Below are 12,074 nucleotides of genomic sequence, written 5' to 3'. Positions count from 1 at the left end.
CCCTCTGATCCACCTGAATACAGCAAAACTGGATGCATTGGAGCAATGTTGGGTGGCTCGACTAGAAACTGATTTCACTATCAAATATCGTGCAGGTCGAATGGAGACGCAAGGGTGTAATATAATACATGCATCAGATATTGGACGGAGGAATTTTGAAATCATTCCCGCAGTTACAGAGTGAGTTTCAGTTGCCGGCGTCTGGCTGGCTCCACTACAGTCAATTAAAACATGCGATTGCAGCCCAAGCGGCTAAACAAAGTGTGGACATACAGACTGACCCAGTACTGGAGTGTGTGTGTGTAAGGGGGGAGGAAGCACTAAATGGATAATTTCTGGCACGTATAAAGATATACTACATACCTTTCTTTTAGACTACCCACTTAAAACTAAATCTAAATGGGAGGAGGAAGGTGGGGCGATAACGGAGGAGGTGTGGGAGAGTATCCTGGAGTATGTACCTAAACTCTCTATGAGCGAACCGGCCAGACTATCTCACCTATACGTGATTCACCGGGTATATAGGTCTCCCTTACTGATGTTTAAAATGGGGTTGAAAAGGAATTCGGAGTGTCCAAGGTGTCAGGGATCTGACGCAGGTATTTTTCATATGATGTGGTCTTGTCCGAGACTGGTCTCCTTTTGGACTAAGGTTATCCACAAGATAGGAAGAACATATGGGTGTGTCCTTCCCAGGGAACCATTGATATGCCTATTGGGATATGTTGAGGAGCTTGGGGTGGAAAATACTATGAAAATTGCCATTGCTAGGCTGCTGTATGCGGCAAGAAAGCTAATTGCAAGGTCCTGGATTAAAAAAGACCCCCCAACCAGGGGAGAGTACATTAAAAGGGTGAAATGTATTCTTCAGCTGGAACAGGGAGTGTATGAAAGAAGGGGGAATGTTAAAATCTTTGAGAAGCTATGGTCTCCTTGGCTGCAATGTGAATAGGACGAGTGATGGACCAGTAAACTGATTTGGGACCGGGATAGCCGTCAGAGACCTCTGATGTGTGTTTTATTTGTGTTACTAGTAGTTCCTCCTGCACAGCAGGATGAACGGGATGGTTGCTATACTGCAATTGGAGGGTATTCTAAATGGGATGTAGTACTGGGGAGGAGGGTTGCTGCCTGGGAAGGGGGCGGGAGGGGGAGGGAAAGGGGTAATAGATATGATAAACTTAATTTGGATGCAGATTTGTTATACTGTTGTATGTATTCTGTTTTAATAAAAAAGTATTTGATTTAAAAAAAAATATTGTGCTGGTCTCAAGAATGCCAACGCAGATGCATTATCCAGGATGCCTCACCTTCCAGAGGAGGGAGAAGATGTGGATGAGTTGGAAGAAATCGAGTTACCAGCTTTTCACCATCCTAGTGCCTCCCGGTAGCAGCAAGCCTATAACAAGCATCAAGAGGCTGCATTAAACCCGTTACCTCATCATGGCTGGAAAGAGACCCAGGATGGTGACCCTGCTGTGAAGTTGTTCAAGGAACTGATCACCCAACCAGATTCACACCTGGGATCTGATGCTCCACCTGAAGCTCAACAATTGTGGAAAGAAAGAAGCAGACTATGCATCCAACGAGGTAAATTATGCATAAGCGTTACTGACCCGAAACCTCATGAAAGAGTGTGTCAAGTGGTAATACCCAGAAGCCACATCCAGATGGTATTAGAAGCCTACCATGATCAAACAGGACACTTTGGCTGGAAGAAATTGGAAGCATTGCTTTTATCCCCCTGGTTTTTGTGCCTTGTTTTTAATTTTATTTTTTATTTTTTCATTTTTACTTTTTAGATACACTTATTTTTCCTTTTTGCTGGCACCCATGGAATTGACATCCTTTGACATCGGATAATGGACATGGACACTTTATCTATTTACCCTTCCTTCTGTGTGCCCCATCTGGGATGCCTGGAAGCGATACTGAAAAGGATTCCTTGTTTTGCTTTAATCCTGATGTGTCTCCCACCTGGGTTCACACTGTCTGTATTTGTCTAAGTGTGGTTTCATGTGCTCGCTCCCGCTCCTCCTCCCCCTGTCGCGCGCGTGCATCAGTGGCTTGCTGGCCCGGCTCTGTCGGCGTCACTATCGCCTGCGCGCATGCGCGGTCTCCGGGTGACGCGTCCCCGCTTACCGCGCATGCGCGCTACCGATCAGGGGCGTTGACAGCTGACAGCGTCGGGACCGGCCGCGATTGGTTCACTCGCGTGACGCAGTGGGGGCGGAGCAGCTGGAGCGACCGAGCACCATATTTAAATGCATATGGCTGCTGGATGCTGTTCCATTCCTTTTCTCCCCCCTGATGAAATGATCTTACCTGCTGGATCGTGAAACGCTGCGTCGGGGCTCTTTTTCCCAGGGGGTCCTCTCCACTGCTTCCCAAGCCCGTTCTGTAACCCTCATGTGTATGTGATCTATCTAAGTGGGTCTGTCTTTACTGGTTTTCCTAACAACTATGGTTTTGCATTAGCATCTGTTAGCACCACCTTGTGGTCAATCCCTGCATTTAATACTGATAGGGCTTTGCATTTATAATGGTTTTCAGTTATCTCAGAGTCCTTACAATTTGGTACCAGCATTTCTGTTAAATGTACAATTTTAATATGTAATTTTTTTTCTGTTTTTTCAGAGTGTATAATACTATCACTTCAATTCATTTAGTGCTGGTCTAGATGACTCTTTGTGTACATCCATATATGTGTAAACCCCTGGATTTATGATCTGTGCATTTGGGGTGCTTCTGTGCGTTTATATATTATGATACATTTTCGGACCCAGTTTTTCAGATTCCCCTTCTTTTGTATACCAATCTGAATTCTATTTTACAAACTTTACTTCACATTGCCGGCTTCGGTTTGCTGCCAATTTTAAACCATGCCAGTTGTTCTTCACTAAAATATGCATTTGCACTTTACTCTTCCGTTCTCCGTTTTTTGTTGTATGTATTCTGTTTTAATAAAAAAGTATTTGATTTAAAAAAAAAATATCGTGCTGGTCGCAAGAATGCCAACGCAGATGCATTATCCAGGATGCCTCACCTTCCAGAGGAGGGAGAAGATGTGGATGAGTTGGAAGAAATTGAGTTACCAGCTTTTCACCGTCTTAGTGCCTCCCGGTACCAGCAAGCCTATAACAAGCATCAAGAGGCTGCATTAAACCCGTTACCTCATCATGGCTGGAAAGAGACCCAGGATGGTGACCCTGCTGTGAAGTTGTTCAAGGAACTGATCACCCAACCAGATTCACACCTAGGATCTGATGCTCCACCTGAAGCTCAACAATTGTGGAAAGAAAGAAGCAGAATATGCATCCACCGAGGTAAATTATGCATAAGCGTTACTGACCCGAAACCTCATGAAAGAGTGTGTCAAGTGGTAATACCCAGAAGCCACATCCAGATGGTGTTAGAAGCCTACCATGATCAAACAGGACACTTTGGCTGGAAGAAATTGGAAGCATTGCTGCATGACAGATTGTTTTGGATTGGATTGAGGAACTCCATAGAAAACTGGTGCAGAAACTGTGACCCCTGTGCATTGAGAAGAAAGGACCACGACAGTCAAAAAGCACCACTGCAGCCTATCGTTACCAAACAGCCTTTGGAGCTTGTAGCCCTGGATCATGTGAATCTGACACCCAGTCAAACAGGCTACACCTATGCCCTAACAATAGTGGATCATTACTCCAGGTTCTTAGTGGTCATCACAATCAAGGATTTAACAGCAAAAACAGCAGAAAAAGCCTTTCAAGCACATTTCTGCAGATCACATGGATACCCTGAGCAGGTATTAACAGACCAAGGACCTGTATTTGAAGCTGAGATATTCCAGGAGTTCTGCAACCTGTACGGATGCAAGAATATTCGTACCACCCTTTACGATGCACAAACCAATGGCATGTGTGAAAGAATGAATCAAGTAGTTATTGAATTGCTGAAGACTCTCCCACTAGAGGAAAGAAATCTGTGGCCTGAGAAGCCTAGTGGATATCTATAATAACATCCCAGTAAGCTCAACAAACTGTACGCCAGCCTATCTCATGAGAGTGAGACCTGGAAGACTACCAGTTGATCCCGAAATGGAAGTTGTAATGCCAAAACTAGAGTCATCAGAAAGGGACTGGAATACCACTCATCAACCGCAATACAAGAAAATAAAAGAATGCGTTGAGAAGAGCTTGAACCAGAGTCAAGAAAAACAGGAGAAGGACTTTAACAAGAAAGCAAAAGCTGCTCCCTTCATACCAGGAGAAATAGTACTAAAAAGAAAGAGAAGAACTCAGAAACTCGACAATCAGTGGGAAGCAGAACCCTACACAGTGTTACCTTCTAACACAAACAACAAGAAAACTTGTGTAATTACCAAAGATCAAGGGCAAACTATATCAACAGTGTCCAGGGACCATTTGAAGAAATGTTCAGAACAATTAAAGCCTCAAGAAGAGATTTCCAGTATCCCTTAAGTGCAAGAACCAAAAGAAAAGGTGATACACACAATACTTGGAGACTTTCCTGAGAACTGGCCTCAATACAATGGAGCCATCGTTGTACCAGTGATTACATTCCCACAACCAGTGGAAGAAATCATTCAAGAAGAAGTAATCCCAGCTCCAGAAGAACTACCAGCTGTAGTAACGTTAGAGGAGCCCACAAACAGCACACCTGTCAGTCAAACCAGAAGATTGAGAAGTGACAGACAAACACTTAGTTCACTTAGAGACACTAGAGTGACACAGACACCAGATACCAGAGCATTACAAAGACAAGTTGACACACCAGGGTTATGTAGATCTGTCCGTAGCAACCTAGGTCAACCTCCGCTCAGGTACAGAAAATAAGGTATACAAAATAAAATGTACATATGTAAAAATGTAAATGTTGATTTAAACTGCTTAAAAAATGTTTTAAAAAAAATGGACAATTGAAGAAGAAAGTTTACCATTTATGGTTTAATAAAAATGGACCCCATGCTGCAGGACTGGCAGACTGGCAGCAGACAAAAACTCTTAGCCTGTAGAAAGTTGCACCAGCTGTGCATCACCAGAGTACACCCCACCAGTGGACCCTGTGTAATCACTGCCACCAAAGAGAGTCAGATTTGAGGAAAGGTTTGCGGTGGAGTAGGTCGAGACCTGGTCACCATGAAGACTAGTGGGTGGTTGGTGCAGGGAGGGGTACTCCAGTTAAAATGTTTATGTGATGAACCTCCCCTGCGAGGGAAGACCTGTTATGTTTTTACATTTTAATAGTAAAAGTGTAACCAGTTTCACTTGCAGCCTGACGACGTGCTGGAATTAACCAAGGGGGAATGTAGCGCCCCAAAAGCCATCAGGGTGCTACAAGGTTCTGCATCCCCACAAGGATGCAAGGCATCCCTCTTAGGGCCCCAGAAGACCAGTGCAGGTAAAACACAAAAACCCCAGGTAATCCCAATTTTCCCAAACAATCCCCCATACAATGGTGCATAGCTAGGGTCGGACCAATGGATGGCCGCCTAGAGGTGGAGCCAGTCCAGTCCACTAGTTAATCAGGTGGGAGGGGCAAACAGTGGACAGTGAGACAGTAGTAGGAGAGGAGTGAAGGTGGACATGAGGAGACGTACTGACGCGGGGTTGACGGTGACCTGGTGCCCAGTAGAGTGGTTGCCGGTGGAATACGGTGGAGTACTCCCAGAACAACGCACCGACAAGGTACAGGACCCTAGGACAGGAAAGAGCTCCAAGCTGACCTGTTAACACCTGCACAGCAAGGGGACCATCAAGGACCTCGCTGATCCTAAGAATCTGAAGACACAGTAGCAAAAGGAGAACCGGGGACATCACCCATCCTCTGGGCCCCGGCCCTGCTTGTGGAGCAGCTCCACCTATATAGCCGCAAAACAGCAAGTGGCGTCACGTATGAACACTAATCTAATCCCCTGTAAATACACCTCCATTACAAAAAGGGCCCAGGGCAGGGAACCGGGCAACGGCTGCCACAGTGACATCTCCGAGATATACAATGCCTGGGACCGAGTACCCCATATCCCTGGGCGCGACACAAGAATTGAAAGACTCTTAGCTAGCTACAAAAAGCATTTACAAGCTGCGATACTTGCCAAAGGGGATGCTACTAGATACTAACCATGCAGAGTGCCAAAACTTTTGAATTGGCCCATTTTCCATTTTTGGTAATTCTAAAATGTAAAAGATTATTATTTTTTGCCTAAAATACAAAGGAAATGTGTCATCTTTAACTTTATGCTTTTAGAGATCATATTGTCTTCAACTTGCTTAACTGTTCGCAACAACAGAGATTTTGACCAGGGGTGCCCAAACTTTTGCATACCAAGATAAAACCAAAAAAGCAAAAAACTTAGCTATCCAAACCAAAAATCATGGGGTCATTAAAGATAATTAAACTGGAATATTTTTACTCCAACGTAATTAAAAAATATATATATTTTAGAACATATAAATAACAATATAGAAAAGATAACAACTTTGCAAAAACCAGACAAAAAAAACGTGGTGACAAGAGATTTTGCATAATATTGGACATGGCCAGCCCGCTCAAAAGCAATATATCAAGAAAGGAGCATTAGATACACTGAGCATCAATATAAATGATGAGCGAGCATGTTCACCACTACTCGATCGAGCATCGGGGTTCTTGGGCACGTTCATTACTTGACCTAGTACTGTGGGTGCTCGATGCCATGCTCGAGTCCGTGCCCACATGGCTTGCCTGCCATAATGCCGTAACCATGTTGGCTGCTGGCATTACTGTGATTGGCTGGCAGCATCACGTGATAGTCATATATGCGATCTGGGAGTGCGATGCTCGGCACTCTGTTCTCTGCAATTCAGGGAGAGTTGATCTAGGAGGGAGAGCTTAGATTAGAGTAGGTTTTGTAAACTTTCACCCTTTAGTGCCTTTCATATGTTACTAAAGGGTGTTTTTAGCTTTGTTTAACCTAATAAATAAATCATTTAAAAAAAAAAACGGCTTGGGGCCATCCCTATTATGGATAACCAGACACAGTAAAGCAGAAAGCAGCGGGCTGCTGTTAACAGGCTGGACAGGTGCATGGATATTGGCCCCTTCCCAGCTTAACAATATCAGCCCGCAGCCACCCAGAATTGGTGCATCACATTAGACAATTCTAGAAACAGAATAAATTGTTCAGCTCACCAATATTGCAGTCCCGTAGTGGAGATCCAGCGCACGGATGGTTAGGAATACCAAGCAATAGCAATAAAGATGTATGAATCCAGCGCAGACTTATATTGAATAAAAAACTTTTTTCTTTCTTTATTGGAATAATAGAATGAATAAAAAATCCAGGGACATGCAAAAGTAAATTCTAGCCCCAGTTCAGAGCGACGCGTTTCAACAAGTTGTCTTAATCATGGTCTATTCTGGTATTTTGCCTTGCTCCTCCTGATTGCCCTTGCGCGGTGGAAATCGGGATAGTATTTTGGGGGGTTGATGTCAGCTGTGTAATGTCAGCTGACATCAAACCCTGGTGTGAGCAATGGAGAGGTGTCTATTAGACACTCTCATTACTAACCCAGTAATACCCCCCCCCAAAAAAAAAAAAAACACACACAGAAAAAAAGTTTATTTTGTTAGTCTTCCCCACACTATCCCTCGTTCACCAATTTATTATCAAAAATGTTCCCACAAAGCTCCTCCATCGTAGTCCACGTTCCCCGAATGCAGCTCTAGTATTCCCCAAAAAACGCGGGAAAAAAAAAACATTTAAATAAAGACTCACCTACACTATCCCTTCTTATTCCCAGTACCACAGAGAGGTGGCACAACGCAGTGACGTCATAGTGTTGGTTTGCTGACGTATTGTAAACCGCACGCCTTCAGTGGCTTACGAGATGGAAAGTGATAGATAACAGAGCTTCAGCCTCTAGCTCTATCAGGGCATTGAACTGTATCAGTATCATGTTAGCGCTCACACGGTTCAATATGGCATAGTCGCTGGAAATCTGGGGTTGCGAACAAGAATTTTGAGACCAGAGCCCCCGATCTTTTACCCTTGTGATGCCCCTGGAGTATGGTGCTTGTTTCTTCAGAAATTTCTTTAGATCTCCCAAGGGAGAACATCTTATACAGTTTTAGAAGCCACAGCTTCTTGGTGTCTTGTGATTTTCATCGTGGAGAATGGCTGCTTTTATATCATTTAGGTCCTGTTAGTTTGTAAAATGATTTATTTTGTTTTCAGATTGTCTAAAATAATAGGCTGTGCAGGTGGACCTTAGAAACGATAGAGCCAGGCCTTTAAATGATTTGGTTGAGGAGGTGCTGAGTTAATTCCACCATGTGCACTCTTTCAGTATATATAAGCTTACCGTTGCACTTTTCAAATTATTCACTGGGTGGCAGCAGATTATTGAAATCCGCAGCTGAAAACAAGCAAAAGGAAAAAGTGTCCAATGCAGAAAACTGTATTTTCCAAGATAAATTGAGCCAAGTGCCCCAATAAAAATATTAGAGAGCTTTTAGAATTAACTAATCAGATCAGCTGAGGGTGTAGAGATATATTATGTGAAATGTATCAATTAAGCATGGTGGTATAAAGAAAAATAGAATAGTTCCCTTCTATATTACACATAGATTGGGGTGTCACACCATCAGCGTGACCCTAAAAAATGTGCACAGTTCTCATTTAGTTATCTTTATAGCAGGGGCGAACACTGACACCTTGGGGGCCCTGTGCAAGAAATGTGTTTGGGCCCCCTTATTTTATGGCAATCAAGCTACAGATTATATCATAAAATGAGATAGATAGATATATACAGTCAGGGCCAGAAATATTTGGACAGTGACACAAGTTTTGTTATTTTAGCTGTTTACAAAAACATGTTCAGAAATACAATTATATATATAATATGGGCTGAAAGTGCACACTCCCAGCTGCAATATGAGAGTTTTCACATCCAAATCGGAGAAAGGGTTTAGGAATCATAGCTCTGTAATGCATAGCCTCCTCTTTTTCAAGGGACCAAATATAATTGGACAAGGGACTCGAAGGGCTGCAATTAACTCTGAAGGCGTCTCCCTCGTTAACCTGTAATCAATGAAGTAGTTAAAAGGTCTGGGGTTGATTACAGGTGTGTGGTTTTGCATTTGGAAGCTGTTGCTGTGACCAGACAACATGCGGTCTAAGGAACTCTCAATTGAGGTGAAGCAGAACATCCTGAGGCTGAAAAAAAAGAAAAAATCCATCAGAGAGATAGCAGACATGCTTGGAGTAGCAAAATCAACAGTCGGGTACATTCTGAGAAAAAAGGAATTGACTGGTGAGCTTGGGAACTCAAAAAGGCCTGGGCGTCCACGGATGACAACAGTGGTGGATGATCGCCGCATACTTTCTTTGGTGAAGAAGAACCCGTTCACAACATCAACTGAAGTCCAGAACACTCTCAGTGAAGTAGGTGTATCTGTCTCTAAGTCAACAGTAAAGAGAAGACTCCATGAAAGTAAATATAAAGGTTTCACATCTAGATGCAAACCATTCATCAATTCCAAAAATAGACAGGCCAGAGTTAAATTTGCTGAAAAACACCTCATGAGGCCAGCTCAGTTCTGGAAAAGTATTCTATGGACAGATGAGACAAAGATCAACCTGTACCAGAATGATGGGAAGAAAAAAGTTTGGAGAAGAAAGGGAACGGCACATGATCCAAGGCACACCACATCCTCTGTAAAACATGGTGGAGGCAACGTGATGGCATGGGCATGCATGGCTTTCAATGGCACTGGGTCACTTGTGTTTATTGATGACATAACAGCAGACAAGAGTAGCCGGATGAATTCTGAAGTGTACAGGGATATACTTTCAGCCCAGATTCAGCCAAATGCCGCAAAGTTGATCGGACGGCGCTTCATAGTACAGATGGACAATGACCCCAAGCATACAGCCAAAGCTATCCAGGAGTTCATGAGTGCAAAAAAAGTGGAACATTCTGCAATGGCCAAGTCAATCACCAGATCTTAACCCAATTGAGCATGCATTTCACTTGCTCAAATCCAGACTTAAGACGGAAAGACCCACAAACAAGGAAGACCTGAAGACTGCGGCTGTAAAGGCCTGGCAAAGCATTAAGAAGGAGGAAACCCAGCGTTTGGTGATGTCCATGGGTTCCAGACTTAAGGCAGTGATTGCCTCCAAAGGATTCGCAACAAAATATTGAAAATAAAAATATTTTGTTTGGGTTTCGTTTATTTGTCCAATTACTTTTGACCTCCTAAAATGTGGAGTGTTTGTAAAGAAATGTGTACAATTCCTACAATTTCTATCAGATATTTTTGTTCAAACCTTCAAATTAAACGTTACAATCTGCACTTGAATTCTGTTGTAGAGATTTCATTTCAAATCCAATGTGGTGGCATGCAGAGCCCAACTCACGAAAATTGTGTCACTGTCCAAATATTTCTGGACCTAACTGTATATATATATATATATATATATATATATATATATATATATATATATATATATATATATATATATATATATATGTGTGTATACTACTGTCTATCTTGTTATGTATAAATATTACATAGTGCCCTATCGTTCTGTACAGCACCGTATATTTGCACCCTTTAGTGCCTTCCATGTGTCACTAAAGTTGTGTTTTTAGCCTTGTTTAACTTAATAAATAAATCATTTAAAAAAATGGTGTGGTTCGCCCAAGTTTGATAACCAGCCAAGGTGATGCAGACACCTGGGGGCTGATATTCTCAGGCTGGGAAAGCCTATGAATATTTTGCCCTTCCCAGCCTAAAATTATCAGCCTGCAGCTGCATCAGAACTGGTGCATCACATTAGATGCAATAATTCTGGTGCTTTGCTCAACTCTTCCCGCTTGCCTTGGTGCGGTAATATATTTTGGAGGTGATGTCAGCTGTGTATTATCAGCTGGCATCAAGCCTTGGTGTTAGTAATGGAGAGGCATCTATCAAACACCCCCATTACTAAAAAAGAGTAGTAAAAAATAAAAAAAACACACACAGGAAAAAAATAGTTTCATCAATTCATTCATCAATTTATTATCAAACATGTTCCCACAAAGCTCCAGTGACTGTGATATAGCAGCAAAGTACAACTACTCACATGCGTCGGGTAGTAACGACAATTTTCATCACAGCCGCCAGGTCTTGCTGAGCACAGCATTGAGCTGGAGGCTCTGATGAGGTTTGTCATCTACTTTCTAGTACTACTACTTCCCATACACATTAGACAAATGTTGGCCAATCCACCAATATGGACAGATTTGGCCTTTGACTGATTATTTTTGTGCAAGATAATGATCCAGCATGTATGATTTTGGACTGTAGATCCTTTTGTTCTCTGATAAGTCACCGCCAAGTATGTCTGGCAGCGGTTCTCATAGAGAACAAAGGGGCACTCAGCAAACTGAGCAGTACTAGATATGGACCATTTTCTCTAGCAGCTTTTTACACAACTAGAGATATACACTTTATCTTCATACTACTAGTAATATCCTTACCATGATATGTTTCAATAAAACAATGTCTTTATGGACTATAGTTCATAGTTGGGAAAAACAATAATATTTTTTAAAATCTCTTATTTTTTTCAGGTTCCCTTCCATGGAAAACGCTTACATCACACCTGTCCCTGCGTACCTAGCCTGGTTTGCTCAAAGATCCTCAATGGAAAATACCGGTGTTCCATTGATTTCAAGAATATGGACTTTCAATAAGATCCATCCCTGGTTTATTAAATACTATGGTTGATTCTTTTAAACGCTGTTGTACAAATGTTACAAAAGAATGTTATATTGCAATATTGGCCTCTGTGCACTTGCAAATTATACTTTGCAGCTACAATAAAATTTTGCATTTGGTATCCCCACCTGTTTGTGCTGCCGTCAAAACGGTTATAACTACATATAAATAAATAAATAAAAAATATATATATATATATATATATATATACACACTAGTTGTACTACCCGGCTTCGCCCAGGTTAATAACTGCAATAGATATAAATGTAATTATGTCTGTCTCCCCGTCTGTATATCTCTCTCTGTCTCTCTCTCTC

General features: G+C 42.3%; 1 protein-coding gene across 1 annotated transcript in view; it reads left to right on the top strand.

Annotated features, from left to right (window-relative positions):
* Positions 1-11,771, top strand: part of PROK1 (prokineticin 1) — a 134,073-nt gene extending 122,302 nt beyond the window's left edge. The window contains exon 3 of the mRNA XM_075333712.1: positions 11,610-11,771. Within this exon, the coding sequence (XP_075189827.1) occupies positions 11,610-11,732 (123 nt within the window). The 3' untranslated portion in view covers positions 11,733-11,771. The remainder of the gene's footprint in view (positions 1-11,609) is intronic.
* Positions 11,772-12,074: the final 303 nt, after the last annotated feature.

Source organism: Anomaloglossus baeobatrachus, chromosome 2, assembly GCF_048569485.1.
Source record: "Anomaloglossus baeobatrachus isolate aAnoBae1 chromosome 2, aAnoBae1.hap1, whole genome shotgun sequence".
Lineage (NCBI taxonomy): Eukaryota > Metazoa > Chordata > Amphibia > Anura > Aromobatidae > Anomaloglossus > Anomaloglossus baeobatrachus.
This window is presented reverse-complemented; position numbering and strand designations above follow the sequence as displayed.